Source organism: Ostrinia nubilalis, chromosome 20 (assembly GCF_963855985.1).
Source record: "Ostrinia nubilalis chromosome 20, ilOstNubi1.1, whole genome shotgun sequence".
Taxonomy (NCBI): Eukaryota; Metazoa; Arthropoda; class Insecta; order Lepidoptera; family Crambidae; genus Ostrinia; species Ostrinia nubilalis.
Window position 1 is genome coordinate 3,889,743 of NC_087107.1, and position 23,516 is coordinate 3,913,258.

The 23,516-nt window shown below is 37.7% G+C and overlaps 2 protein-coding genes across 2 annotated transcripts in view; both read right to left on the minus strand.

Moving 5' to 3' along the window:
- Nucleotides 1-846: 846 nt before the first annotated feature.
- Nucleotides 847-14,071, minus strand: LOC135081815 (uncharacterized). Its single transcript, XM_063976595.1, has 5 exons — nt 13,456-14,071; nt 11,803-11,948; nt 11,048-11,281; nt 9,846-10,084; nt 847-1,658 (listed from the first exon to the last, which is right to left on the minus strand). Exons 1-5 carry the CDS (start codon nt 14,069-14,071, stop codon nt 1,442-1,444), a joined length of 1,452 nt encoding a protein of 483 aa, XP_063832665.1. The 3' UTR covers nt 847-1,441.
- A 216-nt stretch (nt 14,072-14,287) lies between these two features.
- LOC135081483 (intracellular coagulation inhibitor 3) overlaps nt 14,288-23,516 on the minus strand; it is a 36,276-nt gene continuing 27,047 nt past the window's right edge. The window contains exons 3-9 of the mRNA XM_063976195.1: nt 20,094-20,215; nt 17,430-18,144; nt 16,773-16,975; nt 16,089-16,274; nt 15,553-15,627; nt 15,347-15,410; nt 14,288-14,780 (exon numbers count right to left, since the gene is read on the minus strand). Of these exons, the coding sequence (XP_063832265.1) occupies nt 14,608-14,780; nt 15,347-15,410; nt 15,553-15,627; nt 16,089-16,274; nt 16,773-16,975; nt 17,430-18,144; nt 20,094-20,215 (1,538 nt within the window). The 3' untranslated portion in view covers nt 14,288-14,607. The remainder of the gene's footprint in view (nt 14,781-15,346; nt 15,411-15,552; nt 15,628-16,088; nt 16,275-16,772; nt 16,976-17,429; nt 18,145-20,093; nt 20,216-23,516) is intronic.

The window sequence follows — 23,516 nt, forward strand, 5'->3', positions numbered from 1 at the left end:
GTGCGAGTCTACCTGCTGGGATGACGGAGTGCAAGCAAACAGCGATCCTACGCCAGCCACCTCATTAAAAGTTGCCTGAGGGAAGGTGGTTACAGTGGTATACATACGTGGCACTTGGGGCACCTTTCAAGCGTCCTAAACTTCGAACTTCTATGTTCTTGTGATTAATTTTGCTGTGGGTCCAATAACAGTTTAACAGTTTAACTTCCCCCGGGACAAACTTGACCTTCACTGGTTGGGTTTTTATTGGCGGTCAAGCTGTAGATCCTGGCTACACAGGATTTGCAGCGGTGGGAACGAAAATTCTGAATAGTGACAGGTTAATCTTCAAAAGTCATAAGTGTAGATGGAATACTACTAAAGTATCTTTAGCATTATTATCCTTTGTGCGATGTATTATCCGCTTTGATCGGAAAATTATGAATATTTTTTTTATAACGTTCAAAATGAATAAAACTATACGTTTATATTTAGCTCTCGATCGTCTTCCTCATTCAAAATGGAAGCAGGTCTTATATCAGGGGACGAATTTTTAAAGTATTCGCGTGTAACTTATAACACCTCCAAGTCCAGAACCCGTTTGTGAAAACCCAGGACGTAAGCAGCTTAATAAGAACATGACAACTGGTTGTTTTATTAATCATGGCGCTTTAAATAAATGCAATAAATTATTTATAGCCTACATTTATAAACTCGTTGAATTAAGACACAAATGACATGGACTTATCATCTAAAATAGATAAAATGCCTCGTTAAAACGATATAATGACGCGCATCCTAGGTTAGCAGGTGCCACGCCACGGCTGGTGCCGATGGATGAAATAAAAAAATACTTACTAATTATAGTTACTTGTTTATTAGTGAATCGCTACATAACATCAACAGCTTCAAGTCACAGTTACAAAATGTCATAAATATGAGTCAATAAATTAAACTACATTCATCCATTCTTCTAAAATGTCAAATGTTACTAAAAATAAATTAGGTCAAAGTGCTAAATAAATAATGACTCAGATTTGTGAATATTATGACTTTTGAGTGTAAGGTCTACTTGCTCAGTTAAAGGATTAGCTTCTAGCTCATAATGAATACGAGTAAGAGTCACATTCTGCGAATGCTCGCTCTACCATTGATTGCATCTGCACCACACTCGAGTGAAATCTAGCCCCTATTTACAAAATATACGATTATTACTGTGCCAGTATTCTGAATCGACTCTAAACCAAATCTCGATTTTAAATTATTTTTTTATTTATTTTCTATTATTTCTTGAGTGAAGATTTCAACATGAGTCTTGTTTCAGAACACGAGCCAAATAATTAAACACATAACTGAATACAAATTGGCATCTATGCAGAGGACGATCTAATAGGGTTAGGCTACTCCTAGACAGTGCAAGTAGTTCTAAGCTGTAATTCCAACAGTATATGGTTTAAAATCTTTAAAATACGTTCTGTCTACAGGTATTCCTAGCATCCATGACTGACAGTTCGTTGGCCGCGTTGATAACCCTTTGCGCGATGTAGTGAGGCGGGGTTCCGTAGTGTTCAAACGGGGTTCGGTACTCGTAAGTAGGTGACGCCACTGTGCGCACCGCTCGGCGTAGTATGGAGCTGGTGTATGAGATGTTGGTTGCTTTCTTCTCGGCTGCTCTGAAACTAATAATAATAGGTTATTTTTTGAGTCTGGTAATTGAACGCCTTTTGGTTTTGAACAACGTTTCAAGTTAATTATTGTTTTCAGATTTTCCTCGATGCCAAAAATATCGACTGGGTTGGACCACAGATTTGGATATTTAGTAAAAATACCTACCATAAGGCAGGATTCTACCAAACATTTATCCGAGAATAACTCCTGGTATCAGGTATAACTGGCATATTGACAGTTTCAGTATGGGAAATTATGTCAAAACTGACGATTTATTCTGAGATTAATATTTACTCTTATTTGGTCGAATCCACCCTTATTCGTACGTTATGTACTATTCCCAGAAAAATACGTCTTGTCACTACATACAAGTACAACACATTGTGACAGGTGTTAGTTGTTCCATACGTGATCTGCATTGGTCATTCCGTTGAGCAAGTATATCTATTTCATAATGTCACTTAAATGTGGCTCCTCTATTGTGAGGGCCCTTAAAAGTCAACCTTAAAATGACTCAGCAACTCCGTTTTGAAACATTTTTTTTATGCATAACAAGGCAGTTATTTGACCACAATCGCACCTGATGTTAAGTGGGATGCAGTCTAGGATGGTACCTGAGGATGGTACATATCTGCCCTGTAAGTAAGTGCCTATTCACTTTCGCCTTGAAAAGCTACTTATTAGCTAGTTTAAAGTCTACGGATATAAGTATAAAGCCCAGTGCTAGTGCTTATTAGATAAAGTAATAAAATCTATAGATTTCGATTCAACAGATCCGAAATGTCGCTAATTTGGAAATAACTAGCTTAAGTAGTTCGAACGATATCGATTGTTAGATTTTGTACAGGCGTGCTAAGGGCTAGATATATTTCACCGGGACACCTTGGCGGCGCAACCAGTCGCCGCTGCCAACAAAATGTATAGAGCTTTGCGCAACCACACCAACCAAATTTTTAAAGGGTTATTGGTCTTTCTGAGCCCTTTATCATACTTATGTCGTTAAACCAGTCATACACTGCCTGCTAATGTCACACAACCGGTCAGCTGTGTAAAACACGTGAATAAAAGTTATGCAGCAGTGACAACAAAACTAATCTACTAGCATTAGCCGGTAATCAGGGATGTTATGGATATCCGTAACCGAAACTTTCTGATATCCGAAATAAAAAAATATCCGTACCCGAAACCGGTATAACATTATTCCAATATCCGTAACCGTATCCATAACCGAAACTATATAATATATCCACAACATCCCTACGGTAAATTCACTATCCCAACTAATATTATAAATGCGAAAGTAACTCTGTCTGTCTGTCTGTCTGTTACGCTTTCCCGCTTAAACCTCGCAACCGATTTTGATGAAATTTGGCATAGAGATAGTTTGAGTCCCGGGAAAGAACATAGGATAGTTTTTATCCCGGTTTTTGAAACAGGGACGCGCGCGATAAAGTTTTTCTGTGACAGACAAAATTCCACGCGGGCGAAGCCGCGGGCGGAAAGCTAGTTAGTTTATAAACTAGTTTTACAGAGATAGTCTGAAAAATTACAAATGGCGGAAAATCAAAAACATTTTTCCAATTTCCATATCCTCCACGAAGGGAATTTTTATGTAGCACTCAGAACAAAATATCCGTTTGCAATTCACGCGATTTCCGCATACACTTTTCCTGAATAGACCACATGCAGTCTCTATTTAGTTCCACTCAAAAAAGTTAAGTACCTACCATGATTTGGAAAGTCAAAATCTTAAAATGATCTACCTACCTATCATATACAGGGTGGAAACGATAAGTGATCTCACTCGATTATTTCTATATTAAACAAGATATCAAAAAACTAGTTACTGATCCTAAAAGTGCTTCATGAGCTCTATCAAACGGTATTAATAATAGGTTACATAATAAACTGGATCTATCCGAAAATTCAATGTTTCCAGCTTCCATACATTTGGTAAAGTCACATTATTTTAAAAACTACTCATGATATCGTAAAACTGATTACTGATTCTAAAAGTGCTTCACAAGCTCTATCCGATGGTATCAATAAATAGGTTACAGAATAAACTGGATTTATCCGAAATTTCAATGTTTCCTTCTTCCATGCATTTAGTACTACCACAGTCATAGACACTCATCTCTTGACAATATTATAGCAAGTAAAGCAAAATCTAATGTTTTCCATGAATCATTTGAAAAAAAATACTTTACTATTTTAAGAGTTTATTATTCAACAAAAATAATAACACTTCTAATATTGTGTGTCTGGCATACATTTAGTATGGAATCTGGAAACATTGAATTTTCAGATAGATCCAGTTTATTCTGTAACCTATTATTGGTACCGTTTGAAAGAGCTCATGAAGCACTTTCAGGATCAGTAACCAGTTTTTCAATATCTTGTATAGTTTAGAAATAATTGAGTGAGATCACTTAACGTTTCCACCCTGTATAGCTTACCTTGTTACTGTAACCACACGTAGCTATGATATGCTAAGGTTAAGGCCAGTAAGATAATATACGTACCTATTCAATAACAATCATGTTGGTATATACCTACCTACAATTTTATTATTAAAAATACATAATTAGAGCAAAATGCAGTAGGCTTAGTACATTCTAAATATATAAAAGGAGAAACTGACTGACTGACTGACATATCAACGCACAGCCTAAACTGCTAAACGTAGGCACTTGAAAGGAAGGGACGTAGCTTAGGTATTATATATTTAGATATGCCTAGTCCATCTAGAAATAATTCCTCTAGACTCGGTTTTACGATGAAGTTGTCCCTATATCACTTTTACAGCATATCAAGCATACAGTGGTATCTTGAGTACCTATTTGTGTATAGTCAGCATCAAATAGTTCGTGACCTAAAGTAGCCAATAAGTTCGCAACACGTCTTTGTTACAATTGGAATGGAAGGAATGGATTGTCTGTTAGTAGGGAATTTAGTGCAAGAACCCCTCCACTTTGGTATAGAAGGCTCATTTTTGCACCAGTTGTTCTTTGGGTGCTCCTGAGTAGATTTCCGTCGGTAGACATCGGGAGCCCCCCCTGTGGTAGCAGGGGGAGGGGGGGCAAGTTTCCTTCTGCCGCGCTTCACTTTAAGGTCTATATCTTCAAAACTATGGGTATTAGGGCAAGTGTGGTATCATTTTCGGATAATTAAAGGATGGCGAATTCATTTCTAGAACAAACTTTTTGCCTTTTCATACAAAAAATTAGAAATATTGAGAAAAATTCACAAAAACCAAAAAGTATTTTTTTAAATAAACGTCTTTTACTTTTAAACCACTGGAGATAATCTAATAAAAAAAATATGTACTGAAAGCTACATTTATCAGGATTATAAATATATACCATTGTATGGTACTTTTTTCGAAAAAAGTAGGTGAAAAAATTTTTTTCTTCAGGACACAGCGGGCGAATTTTACGGCGCGTCGGAAAAAAATATTTATTTCATCCTTGAATTCATACTATTCGGTTCATAAGCAAGTAAAGATTATTATTTTAGAATTTATTTAGAGTTCCTGGCACATCATGCTACCATGATTTGTATTTTTTCTTCAATTAATTTTGAACTCTATGTGCAAGATATAAGGTTTAAAATAGCTTAAATACATTTTAATGTTGAAAATATCATAAGAAGAAAGCACTAAATAAAGAACTTGAATTTGTCTTAACGTCTAATGATTATTATTATTTTAATTAACACTTATTTCTACATACTATTTTACCAATGATTTAACGGAAAGGTAAGTGTGAGGAAAGTGAGGATTGATAATTATCAATCCAATCATAGTACGGGGGATTATTTTTAGCACAAAGGCTACGGCTGTGACCATTATAGTTGTTTTTTCAGACAGCACCAGCTTCTGCACTACTTCTTGCACTTACATCTCACCATTTCCAGGCAAGCTTCGGCAGCTACGGGCAAATCGGTCCATGTAGGCTCCATGTTGCTATCGACTCTGGTCCACCCCCAACCAGTCGGGTAAAGGGAAGACTGAGTCGGTTGCTTGCAACTGATCCTATACGCGGACTCCTTGATATACTGCCAGTAACCAATGCTGATACAAAGCTGTCTGGGTTATCTTATGTAGGGCCACACCTAAGCGTAGTCCACAGCGACCCATTAGGATCTTTCTTTTTTATTTCCTATCACCTAAAAAAATCCTATCCATTAGTTAGATGAATTAAGCGTCTGAGTGAAAGCCACCTAATAGTCTTCTGATGCCGGATATGCTGACCCAAGCAGACCCATCCTTACAGTATTAAGTGTTTCATGGACCCCACATGTATTCCACATGCTTGAGAGCTTCTGTTGTTAGGCCCATTTTGTGGGACATGTGGTTCGTTCCATAATGCCCAGTTTGCGTAGGTACCTGTAATTGCTTGGGCTTACCTTTGATAAGTTTTCTCCATGACCCTGTATTTCCCTTTAGGAATGATTTTAGAGGCTTATATCGTTGGAGCTTTCCCATTCATCCCTGTGCTTCTTGGATATGGCCATATTATGATTTTAGATAAAGGTACTATCAGTTCTGACCCAATAGGTATCGTCTCTGATCCTTGTCTCGCTAGACTGTCGGCTCTCTCATTGCATTTGATCCTTGTATATCCAGGTATCCCACATCAGGGACACTTTGTCATGCCTTCAGTCAGAGTTTGTTCATCTTTAAGATTGCACCTAGAATAATTCTAGACTCTATCTTCACTGAGGCGATGGCTTTGTTTGAGTGCTGCCTGGCTGTGGCTCAGGATGTAAATATTGTGTTTTTTACACCCCTGTTTTTAGTGCACACATAATTATAGCGTAGAATTCAGCTTGAAATACTGTAGCAACCTCCTTAAACAATTACTGTGTTCGTAGTGTTTACAGGAGACGCCCGCTCCCGTTCCCAAGGCCAGGCCATCTTGACTTGGAGCTGTCAGTAAAACAGATTAGGCTGTTCTGTTGGGATTTTGGTCCTCTTTTCTAGTCATCCCTTGTTCAAGATCTATCCACTTATTAGCTCCACTGTTCCAATCCACTGTTTTTTTCCCACTTGTCATATTAATCCACTGGTATTGTTTTAGATCAAGCCTCCTACTATTACTACATGCTTGACTATGAACGAGTTCTGTAAGTGCCCACCAACCTAGGCAGTTTTGTATCAGTATATCAAGGGCAGTAATTATGTCCTTATGATTTTTTCAAGTTATTTAAAATTTATTTGGTCAAGGGGTTCGCGTATAGGGTCAGTTGCAAGCAATCGACTCAGTCTTCCCTTTACCCGACTGGTTGGGGGTGGACCAAAGTCGATAGCAACATGGAGCCTACATGGACCAATTGCCCGTAGCTGCCGAAGCTTGCCCGGAAAAGGTGAGATGTTAGTGCAAGAAGTAGTGCAGAAGCTGGTGCTAGTCACAGCAGTAGCCTTTGTGCTAAAATAATCTCCCGTACTATGATTGGATTGATAATTATCAATCCTCACTTTCCTCGCACTTACCTTTCCGTTAAATCACTGGTACAATAGTATGTAGAAATAAGTGTTAATTGAAATAATAATAATCATTAGACGTTAAGACAAATTCAAGTTCTTTATTTAGTGCTTTCTTCTTATGATATTTTCAACATTAAAATGTATTTAAGCTATTTTAAACCTTATATCTTACACATAGTTCAAAATTAATTGAAGAAAAAATACAAATCATGGTAGCATGATGTGCCAGGAACTCTAAATAAATTCTAAAATAATAATCTTTACTTGCTTATGAACCGAATAGTATGAATTCAAGGATAAAATAAATATTTTTTTCCGACGCGCCGTAAAATTCGCCCGCTGTGTCCTGAAGAAAAAATTTTTTTCACCTACTTTTTTCGAAAAAAGTACCATACAATGGTATATATTTATAATCCTGATAAATGTAGCTTTCAGTACATATTTTTTTTATTAGATTATCTCCAGTGGTTTAAAAGTAAACGACGTTTATTTAAAAAAATACTTTTTGGTTTTTGTGAATTTTTCTCAATTTTTCTATTTTTTTGTATGAAAAGGCAAAAAGTTTGCTCTATGAAATGAGTTCGCCATCCTTTAATTATTCGAAAATGACACCACACTTGCCCTAATACCCATAGTTTTGAAGATATGGGCCTTAAAGTGAAGCGCGGCAGAAGGAAACTTGCCCCCCCTCCCCCTGCTACCACAGGGGGGGCTCCCGATGTCTACCGACGGAAATCTACTCAGGAGCACCCAAAGAACAACTGGTGCAAAAATGAGCCTTCTATACCAAAGTGGAGGGGTCTCCATACAAATCATTGCACTAAATTCCCTACTATGTTAACTTTTTCCGAGTCAAACAAAAACACTCATGGTGGTACCAGAGTAAATACACAGCAAGTATACTTATTGTGTATTTACTCTGGTACCACCATGAGTGTTTTTCGCCAAAACGTACTTCGATAAATCGACCTTCGCCACTACGTACGGGACCCGTCTCAAACTATTTGACGCTGACTGTATTAATGGTGCTTTTTGCACCAAAATATACAGTTTGTTGTGCGTCCACTGTACTTTACATGATTATAAAGTTGATTGACCGATAAGAAAAATCATCCGGTTGATTACCTACTTACTAAGTAGTGCTCATTGCATACCGAAAAAAAAATAATTACGCTTAAAAATCTTGGGGTATTGTCATGTGTTTGACCTTACTAAACTCGTTTAACATCTAAGTACTCAGGTTTACTCAACCAGTTCCACAGACCGGTTATAATGTAAACAGCTTTAATTTTTAAATTCAATGTATTTTTAAAATTCTTTATTACACCACAGATTTGACTTCAATTTCACAGATTATCAGCTTCGGTTTAATTATGACACAGTACAGAAGAAGATAAGTAACGACAAAATATTTTAAATATTTTCCTGAACTGCTTTTACTATGATTGAAAATAATACGACTTGTATTAATTTGTGAAGGACCGCAAACAATCTTCAATACAAATACTACTGGGCATGTTTTTACTGTGGCATTGCAGTAGTGTAGCCCCACAAACAGGCCTAATTTAAAAATGCATGAGTGGAAAAACCCATGCCTGGAATAAAAATAACTCGATCAAAGATGTTCTAAACTTTTATTTTAGTAGAAGAGCTTAAAGAGAAGGGTTACGGTACGATTTTATATGTATTTTATGCAATAAAGATTTAAAATAACTTGGATTTTCCCTGGGTATTTTCAAATGTTACTTTTAGAATATTTTTTATCATCCGATGTGCTTGCCGGATTGAAGTTATCAATGTTATCATACATTGCTGGCAAGCTAAAATTGTGATAGATGCTTTATTAAAATCAACAAATAGTAGGTTTTAGTCTTAGCCTTAGGGGAGGCCTATGTTCAGCAGTAGACGTCCTATTGCTGAAATGATGATGAGTCTTATATGATTTCTATTTTTCAAAAGACGGCGCGACGGTGTACAAACTGAGCAGACATATACTCGTACAATACTAAAATTAATGACGTATGTTAAAACTACTTTTATCTCGATTACTTGACATCTATGTAGGAAAATACCGGAGTCATTAGATGAACTGAGCCTAGCCTTGCATCCGTTTTACATTATCTACAATAGGTGGCTTGTATGCATCATAAGACGTGATGATGTTAGGAAAACTTTACGAATACCTACGCTATGTCTGCAATAACGGTCTGATTTTACAAAAGATGAAATAAATCACACGAAAAATTGTTTAGTCTGCGGATTGAACCTGCTACCTTTGGCATCATAGCCCGTTACAAGAACTATCACCAGATATAAAATAACTCACGGTATTATTTTTAGTTTAGTAGTTAAAGATTTGAGCTATTCCTGAACATAACTCAAAAGCAAAATGATTCACGTGGCGAAATTTGCATTAAGTTTAGCTTAAGAAAACGTAGAAACAATTTTGGCGAATCTTTAGAATATATTTTCACAGATTAGATAGACCTTAGGTAGTAGAAATGTATTTAGTCAGTAACTGTAGACTCAGTGGTAACACTAAGCGCAGCGGAATTTTGCCTACCATCCGAGAAGAATGCCTCGGAACTTTCCAGATTTTCCACTCCGCTACACTCTCTCTATCAGATAAGGAACCAGCATGTGACAAAAACAACTCATTAGCTACCAACAACCCAGCTACTTACAGAAATACTTCAATAGTACTCACACAGGACACATCTGCAGATTGATCATCAGATCCCTCTTCCTCAGAAGAAGAAGGGCGTTCCTGACAGCCGCAGCTCCGATGACAGAAGGGCATTCAGTGCAAAGACTCTTGTCCACCATGGTCCCTGACATGCAGATGAAGGTGGCAGCTACCTCGATCTCACCGGGGTGGCCGTTGTCACACCACCAGGCGAGGTAGGTGATGAATTCTTGCGGTACCACTGGTTGGGCAGGGAATTTCTGTAACAACATGTAAAATGAGAACAAAACTAATAAAAGTTCTTATTATGATAAATTAGTATTTCATAGATAACTTCTTCAAGTAGGGTTTTGTTACAAAAATATGTTATCCTAGATAAAAACGTCAGATTTTTAACTATTATGAGATAGGCTTAATTATAAAAATCATTAGCTGATCGGCTATTTAATGTGGAAAGAGTGATTTTCTAACGGTACTTCTGTATCAAAATCCGCATACTCCAATTTAAATCAAATCAAATAAATCCCAGTGCGGCATGAAAACAGGTTCCTATTCGGTGCCAAATTATTTGTCAACCAAATGTTAAGTGGTTAAACTTAACTCGCACGCGTATTTAAACTGCATGGTGCGTGCCTTAATGCGTTCTACTAAACTTCGAAAGTAAGAGGTCGTTCACCCAAGCGACGTAAACAGTAAACAACATGCATGGGCAAAGGTTTCACTATTCACAGTTAGCTCATGGCATTATGGTAAATACTCTTAACTGACACAAATGAACTTATACAACAAAACATAATACATTATTATAAATACCGAGATTTCAGCTCTTAAAAATTAAGACCACATTTAATTAGGTTTTATTATGTATAAAATGTTACATACTAGTAGTACTTCAAGTAATAATTGATCTAGGGCTATGTATACGCGTCTGCGCAACCTAGCACTTGTTGATCTTACGCACTTTTTTGAATTGGTTTATTCTGTTCCAATCACTTCCCCTCGCTTTGTACAGTAGACTTGGCCAGCAGTTCCAGCTACCCATTCCCACATGACCGTCTCGTTCTATCGCAAATAATTACCACTTGGTGAGAGCGAAAGAAAAAAGGAAATGGGCAGCTGGAACTGTGGCTCACTTTACAACGAAAATTAAGGTCTTATAGTCAGGATCTGAAGAAGAAATACAGCAGAAATGAAGAGATCGAAACCAGTTTAGAATTGCTTACCAGCCTCTCCAGAATAGCTTTCTCAGCTGCTAGAAGCCTCTCAGGAGAGAACGCTTGGTTGGAGTATCTGACGAGTCTGCTAGCTGACAATCCTGAGCCGTGCAGCTTGTGTGCTATCCAGTAGCACGCAGCTGCGATCAGCTGGAGCTTGTCTACTTGGACTTGGCCAGCGTGCAAGACTGAATCCAAGTACCAAGCTGCGGTTTGAATGATTGCTGGGTTTCCGTCGGGACCCTGCAGGAAAAGAAATAAAAGTTAAAATGCACCAAAAACAACGATAAAATAACTGGTAAGATGGTTAGATCTCGGCCCCACATGAGAAAATTGTAACAGAATTTGAAACTAAGTTCTGCTTAAATCATTACAAACTTTTAGCGTCAAGCATAAATGGTGTAATTTTAGATACTGACATTGCAACACTGACAAACCTGGAAAGCTCTGTGCTAATAATATCACTCAAATATAATTATACTACTTAAAATGTTTATTACTCCGGATTTTCACCTGCCATCCATACGCTGGTGACACCTCTTTTCAGGAGCGGAATTTGAGCCCGTGACCGCGATTTGCACGATAATATTAAGAATATTAGTAAGATTAGTCAATGGTGGTAATAAGACAAATTATAAAGTCCACTACTATTAGCTTCCTTCTCATGTGTAGCAATAGTAGCAATACCACACAACAGCAAAACGATTGATTGATGACTTACAAATGAGTCAACTACTCCAGATTTTTAAAAAGAGGACACTCACATTGACCTTCATCAGCCAGTTGATGACACAAGCCCTCATGACGCTGGATATCCTGGGTGGAGCACACTTCTTCTCCGCCTCCAGCAAGTACAAGAACATGTCGTTGGCATAGTCCCGACATAATGAGGTCATGTACGACTTTTTCACTGTTCGGGAAAAAATACATAAAAATTGGTGATTTCTTATATTTCACATACCTATTCCAGTCCAGAAAGACTTCGTTTAACGTTCGCAAGTGATAAACCTAACTACCTAAAAGTAAAAAAGTATTTATTACTAAAAAGATGTCACATGTACAGTATTGTACAGTTTATTCTGGCGGTCTCAGCACTACGCAAGAAAGCTTGTATCGCAGCGGCCAATACCATCTAAATAAAGAAATTCTTACAAAAATAAATCGTCAAATTAACCTGATCAATTTCATATTTACGGCCATTTTCACTGACCTACTTAGATGGGGTATTTATAGACCCCCTTGGTAAGTCATCGCGCTCTTTTTGAGTGCATCGAGCACTTTGATAAACTATTATATACTTAATCATCTAACGTTACATAAAGATCAAACTAAAATCACACTACTCGTATAATATTACAAAGGCGAAAGTTTTTGAGTATGTTTGTTACTTCTTCACGTCTAAACGGCTAGAGCGATTTTAATATTTGGTATGGAGTTAGCTGACACCGTGGATTAACACACAGGCTATGTTTCACCGTGGGTAATACCGCGGAGCACAGCTAGTAAAGAAATAAAATGCTGGAAAAAAATGCATGCAAATAAAGAACAAAATTCAAATGTTACCTTTTTGGGGCAAGTAAATCCAAACGGTGACATTCAATCATTTCATTTGTTTTCAATAACTTTAATTAGCATTTTTATATCCACGTATACGTTGACGATTCACTCATAAACTTAATTTACCCATTCCATTTCTTAATTATTTGATGGTTAAACCTTAATTTAAATGCACTAATTTAAACTATCACCTATAAAATTGTGTTGTTTTTCTTCATCTTTTCACACACTAACATCTAATGGCTGCCTATGTGCCTAATCGGATGCATTTTTACTTTTGACTATTGGGCCCTTACTGCTCGTGTGTTCAGCGAAAGATCACGACAAATAGTGCCTTTGGTCGATGCGTCAGTTAAATTTAAAGGGCCTGTAGTATGTACCAGCCGTAGTTCCAAATAAATAATTGGTATTCTTACACAATATAATGGAATATACCGTTTGAATATACCGAACTGCCTTGGGAATAGTTGCCAAACTTTAGCTACTTAGCGGTAATCATTCATTGCCTTTATAAAAATAACGATTAATTTTTAACCCACTGTTGTAATATAATTTTGGAAGATTAGATCTTAATTCATGAAGCATTAGGAACTTATTTGCTTTTACCATGATTTGGTTAAGTTAGAAGTATACACATAACTACTAGACAAAATTATGCAATTAATTGCTGTGAGACCAATGACCCCGAGTCCAAATTCTAGTGTAAGCATATGCAACTTAGGTGTGTCGTTTAGTTGAAAAATGTTCTATTGATTGTTTACGGAAACATTATTACGATTATGCTTACTTAGAAGTTTTCTATTAGATTGATGATTTTGATTGTTTTATCTCATTGATAGAAGATGAATAATGGTACTTACAGAAATCTGGTGAAGACAGCCGTTCCTGCAGCGGCTCATGGAATTGTAGCCGACGTCTGACCTTCTCATCTACTTTCTTTTGTTCCTTACACACTGGAGACAGGCCCTGCAACTCCCTGCTATGTGGCCTCTTTAGACTTCTTTTTATATTCCTAACCCTATTAGGCTCCAAAGAGGGTGACTTCACAGCAGGCGTCACAGCAGCCCTGGCCTCACCCAGGCAATTTCTGTCCTTATTCTCAATAAAATACTTAAACTCATCTCCCCTGCTAACGTCTTCATCATCACTAATCAAGATAACCTGGTCATCATCAGCTCGGTCGTCTTTAAACACTTTATACTCCCAGTCCAGTTCTTCTACTCTCTGCCTTAAAGTGACGTGTTTATGATCAAACATTGGGATTCTAGGTCTGTCAGTAACGAACCTCCGGCTTGGCCCGGGTAAAGCCAATGCTTGTGTATTCAACGTTTTCAATGGATATCTTTCGTTGATGTCCTTGTTCATACGTTTGTTGCTCTCCACCAAATGTTTGGGTAAGGCTGGCAAAGGTTGGACAGGTAACGGGATTCTTGTTGTCCCCTTCACTCTGTTTATATTCTCTTTATCCGACTCCATTATACGAACAAATAAACTTATCAAGTCACAAAGAATTTTAATTGAAGTCACGACTTGTACGATCACGACCAGCGTGACCGTTGAATTGAATTGAATTTACAAATTGTACTAAACTCTGAGTTCACCGTTCAAGTATATTTTCCATCTACCTACAGTTTCAATTATAAATAAAATCAATGTTTTCGTTCGGAAATAAGGTAGCAAATAAAAGAAAACTTGATAAAAATAAATAATTTAATCTTACACATTAGAAAATCACATCTAAAGTTTATAATAAATAAATTACTAATTAACCTAACTTAACCTAAGCTGTGTACTTTTTCATTATCAAATGCATCTGGTTTTTTAGAGTTGATTGTGTAAATAACAACAGTTTGATTTCACAGCGAAATAGTTTACAATAGTTGAACAGCTAAATCAAAGGGACTGGTGGGTTTTTGAACGTGTCGAAAAAAATGAGCATCGTAATGTATTCGAAAATGGAATTTGAAATGTAAACAAACGAGTTTTGTCGGCGTTTGGCGCGAGTTATGTGTTCAAATTTCGAAAGGTGTAGGTTGTTGGGGGTCAGTGACCTTTCCGGCGACAACGACAAGATTGTCCAAGCAGTCGACGATGTAGAAAAGGAACGGGTGCTCGACGTTGAAACGCCGCGCGGGCTTTGCCGGCCCTAGCGGCAGATTCTTGAGAGATTCTACTCCTTCACCAGCTGAAAATTAAAAATAGTTTTACTTGGATAAGTTATTCACCTGCTCTCTCTAATTATATCTATAGCATTGAGTAGTTTAATTGTCTTGCTAATCTCATGACTATCTGTCACAATCCCATTAGTAAGAATGGAAGTCTTGTGTATTGCACCCAAAAACTTAATACTATAGACTTTATAATTACTTTATTTACGATTAGTTTATTACATCATTCATTCCAAGGAAATGGACCAGGAATGTCCCAATACTCGTAGTGTAAAAAACTCAGTAAAAGCCCCTGACTATTTCTTATAGCAAATGACGAGCACTGTGTATTTTGTCAGCAGCAAATGCACCGACGTTACAAAGTTTTTATAAAACACAACTTTTTTGTGCTCTGGTTTATTCAACTTCTTAGCAATATTTCAGGCCAAATCCTCCATTGACCTCCAAAAATATTAAAATGGTCGTGTTCCTGCAGTGTAGACTAAAAATTAAAACCTAATAATAATGATGATAAATAATTAATCTTTCGTACTTGGAAATTCCCTTTCTATCTTGAAGTATTGAGACTTAAAGACTTCCTTACCTAACAACTGCGAGGCAGACGAGTCGGCATTATCAACTCTGACTGCGACATGTTGTACCAGCTCCTGTAAAATAAAGAAATCAATGAATTACAGACCTAGCTTTCTAGCTTTTTAATACAGGCTGACATTTCATAAAATAACTGAGTCACTAATATAATGCAGCGTGCATGCAAGGAAGAAATATTTTGTCTGATAATAATATTACCTGAACGAATAGTCCGTCCGCTGAAGACACCTTAGATAACTCGGCGTCGCGGCTGAAGATGCTGCTAACACCAAACTGAAAAATACAATAGAGTTTGTTAAATTAGGAGTACTTACTTACCTAAGTCATTTCGATTTAATAAATAGGGACAGGTTGGTGAACATAATAGAATTAAATCTTGCATCTTAGATAATACAGTGAGATAGTCATTTTCATAAATTAAGAAGGAATTTCAGAGTTCAAATCAAACATACTAGTTAACTATGATATTAAAAATAAAATGTACCACATTTTGAAGATTTTACGCTACGAGTGAACTTTACACTATGTTCTTGATTTCAGATTAAACTAATAGTCAAGTCAGATCGGGACTATTCCCATCTCTCGTTTCCACCGCTGCAACTCCCGTGTAGCCAGGGTCTACAGCTTGACCGCCAATAAAAACGTAACCAATGAAAGTCAAGTTTGTCCCAGGGGAAACTTAGTCAAGACAAATGTATGTGACTGTTCTATAATTATGATCCACGTGCACGTACTTTAGCCAAAGCCGCAACAGGCTTAGTAGTGGTCTCCACGTAGAAGCTGGGCAGTGAGACCAGCAGCTCCTCCTCTTGCAGACTATCTTTGATGTCGGTCAGTGGTGTGGCGGGCAGGTCGGCAGTCAGCCGCGTCAGGCCGTCTCTGGAGCGGGGCACCACCACGAGGAGGGCGTAGCGACCACCCTGGAATGAACAATAACGTCAATGAGTATATCATAAATCTGTCAGGTATGTACTACTGTTTAAATTGAAACCATCTTATTAGAAGTTTATAATTACCTACAAGATTTGCGCTAATCTTAATACCTTGCCCCCTTACAAAAAGTTAAACTCGCTTGTCACTACTTTTAATCGACATTAATAGAAATATTATTTTAAACCAGTGTTTATTGCACATTTATCTTTTTTGTAATAAGACACGAAATTTAACCAGAACTATTAAGTTAAGGAAGGTGGTAATGATAATTTTATATCTTAAGCATTCACCATGTTCTATTTTGTTAAATTCTTGAATCAATTTCATACACAAGAGGGTGAGTAAATTAAACTAATTAAAAGGTCACATTTAAAAAGTAACTATAGACATTTTGATATTGACCTATCTAATTTACTCGTGTTTTCTCTGTTTCCAGCTTTTATTTGCTAGATAACTAACACTGCTCTACAGCAACATTTACTTACATCATAAGGCAGCTTAATGGCCTCGCTGTCCAGTCCAGGCAAGAAGCCAGTCTTGAAGACGCCTCTGGTCTTCATCATAGGGACCTGCTTCTTCTCGGTATTCGACTTGTAGAAGACTCCTGGCTCCACGATGTCGAAGGCCTGCTTCCAGGAACCGCGGAAGTACATCCCGTTGAAGATGATCATCAAGGAGTTTGATGGCGCTGGAATCAGGTAAGTGAATAGATATGGTAACTTTGAAATGAGTACATCTGATAAAGACTTGATAAATATTGGACATTTTGCACTGTGCATCTAGTCAAAAAATTATAAGTACATAGAAATCACCCAGACTAATACACTCAACGCCGAGTAACCGACAAATGCTGAGTTGCACTAACTTATTTTAGCCCTAACTATAACAATAACCAGTGTTTTTGTATCAATTTTTGTATGGGATTTTGTATGTTTTTTGTTTGACAGATTTTTGACGTTTGTTAAAGTTAAAGTAAGATAGTGCAACTCAGCCTTAAAATGTACAATCTTTTCACTCAAGGCTAGCAGCATTAAAGCATTGCTCTTTTCTTTAGCATCCAATCTAATCCAGCAGTAAATGTCAGATATCAAATTAAAATCTTTACTTATTACTATGCTTAGCAAGATATAATATTAACTTACTTTTACTAGATTTCTTTCCAACGCTGTTCACGGAAATACTGGATGTGATATCATTTTTGTCTTCCAAAACTTTCAGACTTCTGGCATGATTTCTGGCTTCAACAGCCACCATGGTCTCTTCTTCATCCCCTGATTCATCTTTTTTGGGATAAGTCTTAACTAATTTAATTTTCTCTTTAATATTCTTGGCTGGTTTATAATCTACCTGTGATACATCTACTTTCTCAGGCTTGTCTTCGACAGCAAACAAAATTAGTTTCTCATCTGATTCTTTAGGCGGCATGAGCTCAGGAATATCATCATTTTTGTTATCATCAAGCTTTCTTTCTGGTATATCGATAACAAACTCGCTATTTTCGTCAGTCTCATCTGGCTTTGTGTAATGTTGATCTGGATTATATTTCTCTACAGATCTGACTTCAGTTAAGTAGTAATCTTCTAAAATCTTTTTGTAGTCCTCATTTATAGTGTAGTTCTTGTAAATGTAGAAGAAGTTCTTCAATTCTGGGTGGTTGTATTTATAATCGTGAGTATTTTTTAATCTCTCCATGATGAAGCGGTAGGTTTTCCGAGTGAGATTAGGATCACTGGGTAAATGAAGAGCTGAGACCAGCTGTTCTCTGGTTTCGCCTGTAGCCCCTTCAGCTAATATAGCAAGTATAGCTGAGTAGCCCAAGGGTGAAAATGCAATATTCTTGTCATCATCAATGTATCCCTGAAAGTGAAATTTTAAGTGTTAGTTTGTAGTCATGTAGAAAGCTAGTGAGGTAAGAAAGTTATTATTGGCGTTGAGCCAGATAGCAAATTTCACTAGAGTGGAAACTTTCTCTACATTTGCCACTGTATTCTCTGTTATGTATCATTTTCTTTAATGGACTGTTACTTATAGTACACGGTTGAGATATATCGCATGAATCTCAGAGATTTCATAGTCATAGGCCTAGTTTCTGGATTAAGATTTACAGCTTGAGCATGTTCATCTAGATTCTACTCAAGGATGAGGTTAATATGAAAAGTTGAAACCAAATTAATGTCAATTGAGAAACTGGGCCAAACTGTATACTTTATTAGGTAACTGTTACAGTTTATATTCCACATGCTTTAAGGTTAGACCAGACCAACGCGTGCAGCCGGCGTGCACGATGACGATGGCGATGGCGACCAGACAGCGTGTATGAATTTGTAGCGATGAGTTCACATCAACGCGTCCTGTCATTGGTCGCGGCGATCTATGCAGCGTCTGCACGCAGCGATCAGCGATCGTCGCGACATTTGACACTGTGACGTTTCTGTTTTTTAAAATCGATGTAATAAATAGTAAGTAGGATCTGTTAAAAAGTTTTTACACAATTAAAAATGAATTATTCATAACATACCACTAGTCTGACCTACTTGAATAATAAAAAAGGTTTTAGAATAAAGTATCAATATCAGAATTTATTTTTATGTAATAAACAAATTATTCTAGTTTTCTCACGAACCTGCTTCTTCAACTTCATAAATAAAATTGGGATATTATCCGCAGAACAAAATAATTGAGAATGTACATGTCTGCAGCTTTCTGAAAGGCCCTAGAGCAATTCTAAGTATGCCATAAATAAAAACCTAATTAAAGTCATCAAACGTCTCAGTCGTTAATTTAGTGCCACTAGAAACACCTAGTTGATCAAAACTGATGTCTTTTTGTATTTTTGGGTTATTATTAAAGACAAAAAAATATTTGGACTATTATGTACTCTGTGGTTTGGGTGCATAATGTAATTTCCTTTGCCTTAAAAAAAGTAAATGTCAAGATGACTGTTGCACCAAAAATGAAAATGTAAATTGATTTTGATAGATGTTGTGTTGAGTTCTGTGTAGTTTTGTGCGATTTAACGATAAGAACGACAATGGTAAAAGGTAATGGGGGCAAATTTTTTCCCTCAAGGAAAAAGATGAATTGGATAAAATCCTATTATAGGATACTGAACGAGCACGTCAGCATCGACCGCGACCTACAACATGCTAGCCGACTGGCCCATGAAACCTGAACGAACGTGCACCGTAGGCACTCTACACCGACGGCACATTGGACTGGACACATTGAATTGTGTACATTATGTAAATCTTGTATATAGCAATAGCATAACAGTAATAAACCAGATATCAACCGTCCGCGTTGTGTTTCATTTCCCCCACTGAGGCCAAGAAAGCCTTAGTGCAGTCCTCCTTCCTAACAAACCTTTCTTTAAATCTAATTAAAAGGTATTGTTAGGGCTGGGACTACAAACGAAGCCAGAAATATAGCTTGGTTATGAGTAACCAATACCTACTACCTATACCGCATGTAATCCTGTCTCATTCAATAATATAATATGGGCGCCTGAATAAACTTGAGTGAAAAAGTGTTTCCACTGTCTCAATTGCATCAAAAGCTCCAAACAAATCATTTAGGTAATTCAGTTTCCATTTTGCCGAATAGGCGTGATTGACAATATGCGTGACAATTGTGGTGACAGTGACAACCTGCACGCGCAGTGATCGCCATCGCGGTCGCGGCAGTGTGAAACAACTTTTGCACGCGCAGTGGTCGCCATCGCTATCGCCATCGCTGCACGCGTTGGTTTGTCCGAACCTTTACTTATTCGCGTCGCAACTGCTCTTTACTAATTTATGGCGTATTACCTGGAAGATAGCCGTAGACAGTTCATTGGTGGCGTCTCCAATGAAGCTGGTGTCCTTTGGCTGCTGGGAGCGGGCTCGGCGCACCCACCGCGCGCTGCTTAACCCCACCGCCAGGCATAGCACTGGAAAATGCAGAAAATTGCATTTAGTGTATGTTGATGACATTTTAGTAGTAGTTAATGTGCTTACTTGTACATACTAGCAAGCATTCAAGAAACAGACTGAATCTTTGAACAGACATGATTATTGATTTCATGATAAATCACAATCAAAAATATCTTTATTTTATTTAAGACCAATTAAATTAGTACTTGTAAATCGTCAAAAATAAGAGGTGATTTTAAGGAACTTTTACATGACTTATTATTATTTTGCATAAAGATTCCTAATTACATAATAATGATAAAATATGTTTTTTAAACGAGGAGATAATTGGTGACGTTTATCCAAAACATTAACATCACTTCCCTCGGACCGCTGCACAGTTCAGCCGCGTTTAGAGTGCGTCCTCACACATTTTTCTTCCAAAATATTCAAGTAATCTCGTTATTGGAATTGTGCCTTGTTACGTTGGACACAAAGTGCAATCTTATTACGTCGGTGATCGCTCAAGCAACTTAAAAATTATAACAAATAAACCAGAGGTCTCACTATATTTGACGGAAAGGCGATTTGTATCGAAATCGTCGCGAAGCCACCAGCGAACAAGACCCCTGCACACGTCCCGCGGACGCCAATCAGCACCAGCCGAGATACGGTAAACTGAACCTTGAATCCTTTCGGTTGAAGCCTAATTCATATTGCGTAGTAATGTATCACTCGCCACCACTCAATAAGTCGATGTCTACCTCTGCCGTCCAATCACTATAATGCCGTTAACCCACAATTTGTCAATTTTGACTTTTGAATACCATCCGAATCAGAAAAAAATGCTTAATCTAGCACTATTATCGAAATTTTTATATCTTGTTTAGTTCCTGAGATAAAAAAAATAAGAAAGCCGCTAATTGCTTCGCCTCTGCAAGATTACATAACTAAAATGCAGTTACATTACATTTCTTAGCTTAAACGCGGTTAAGCGTCTTTAATTGTTATTAGAATTAAAAATTTAGGAAAAATTACAAAGCTTTATTGCCGTTATTTACAATGTCTAGTCAATACAGCCGTTAAGGTACTTTAACGACAATATTGCTAAGCTGCTCTTTGCAAATCTTTAATAGACTCCTCGAGACTAAAACGCCGTTAAGTAAAATTATTAGACTTAAACGCAACAAAGGTCCAATAACGGCATTATAGCTTTGTATTACATGAATTTATTTATTAAAATTGCACTAGTAAATTCACCATTAAGGCTAACCAAATGTAACAATCTATGTGTTTTTTACATTTCTACAAGACTTAAATGCCGTTAACCTACATTCCTAAACTATAATGCGGCTATGTTCAAAAAGTTGAATGAAGTGTTCTAAGCGTCGTTGCGTGCGTCGATCACTCAGCTCAGTCAGAGTTACTGATGTGCCGCTGATAACGCTCCCGGAAATATTCCTAGCGTTCTCAACAAAATAAATTTAGTTTTTATTTTATGTTTGTTGTTTATTAATATGTGATGTGCAATGTTTCTATGTTTTATTATCTAAGACTAGTCGTTATAAACAAGGTATGAAACGTGTTAGTGAGATATTGCTGTCTTGTCACTATTTTCGTGGCTAATGCGATAATGCTAATGCGCACTGCAACTTTAGGACATGGCAGCGCGGTAATTGAGCATCAGTGTGCCTCTGAGTTTTAAATGATAAGAACACGTTGCGTTTTGTTTTCTAATTTTAAAAATAAGTAAAAGAAGCCTGGTGTTCGATCATTTTACTTGTTCATTTTGTTTTACATCTTCTATGTTAGACGAAGACATAACGTTCGTTTGTTTCAGGCAAATGTCGTTCAACGGCTGGATAAAGGTCTCCTCAAGGATTTCCACAATGATCGGTCCTGCGCCGCCCGTATCCAGGCACCTCTTCTGACCTTTACCAGATCGTCGATCCATCTAGTAAGGGGCCTGCCTGCCCACACTACGTCTTCAGGCTCGTGGTCGCCACTCGAGAATTTTTCTACCCCATCGGCCATATTCAGCTCTGCCACTTGATTTTAGCAATTCTGCGGGTTATGTCGGTCACTTTGGTTTTTCTACGGATCTCCTCATTTCTGATTCGAGCACGCAGGGAAACTATGCTTGGCATAGCACGCTCCATCACCCTTTGGGTGACCTTGAGCCTTTTTATGAGGCCCATAGTAAGCGACCACATCTCAAATCCGTATACTATCACTGGCAACACACACTGGTCACAGACTTTTGTCTTAAGACACTGCGGTATTTTGGACGTGAAAATATCGCGAAGCTTCCCGAACGCTGCCCAGCCGAGCTGGATTCGACGATCGACGTCTCTCTCAAAGTTGGACCTACCTAACTGGATGGTTTGTCTCAGGTATACATAATTGTCAACAACTTCGAGTGTAGTCTCCAACTTTCAGAGGAGTGGGTACAACACGGACATTTGACATGATTTTTGTCTTGTCCATGTTCATTTTGAGACCCACTTGTTGCGAGGCTCTACTGAGGCCATCGAGCATTGTGCCTAGATCTGCCACAACTACGATATCGTCTGCAAATCGAAGGTGGGTGATGAACTCGCCGTTGATATTTATGCTGAATCCTCTCCAGCCCAGAAGCTTGAAAACATCTTCCAGGACGGTGATAAACAGTTTCGGAGATATTACGTCTCCCTGTCTCACCCCTCGGTGCAACTAGATAGGTTTCGAGACCTAATCCTGGAGACGGACTGACATTATGACGTTTTTATACAACCCTTTTTTGAAGAGGAGTACCACCATACTTCTTTGCAATGCCGTAGGCGATTTTCCCTTGAGGATGACGGAATCAAACAGCTTCTGAAAAGCCTTGTACCGGCGTTCCGCCTGCTTTCAGAAGCTCAGCTGTAATCACATCATCACCAGGTGCCTTGTTGATTTTTAGCTATTTGAGAACCATTCTAATCTCGTACAAACTAATATACGGGATATATTCGGCAAGTGTCGGGTCAATCTAGCTAGCACGTATTTTCTATAAAAATGTGTCAAATGATCCGTCACATAGGCTATCCACAACTTATTCAGAAGTCGTGAAACAGGCCCTTACTAAGCGATTCTGAAATATGCCCTTAATGTCAAAAAACGAACAAATGGACAGTAACATTATGTCATCATCAGCCCTTTATCATCATCAGCCCTTTACAGTCCACTGCTGGACTATGAGCCTCCTTCACTATAGTGGAGGGTTTTGCCATAATCTCCACGCTAGGCAGGCGGGTTGGAGATCGCAGTTTAAAAGATTGATGTTTTTCAGAGAGCGCTGCTGCCCATTCTCTGTTTGAT

Coding starts and splice junctions, on each gene's coding strand:
- LOC135081815 (XM_063976595.1), bottom strand. CDS start 14,071: ATGGAGTCGGATAAAGAGAATATAAACAGAGTGAAGGGGACAACAAGA. Junction 11,949..13,455: donor GCTGTCTTCACCAGATTTCT/GTAAGTACCATT, acceptor TTTCCCGAACAG/TGAAAAAGTCGTACATGACC. Junction 11,282..11,802: donor ACTGGCTGATGAAGGTCAAT/GTGAGTGTCCTC, acceptor CTTTTCCTGCAG/GGTCCCGACGGAAACCCAGC.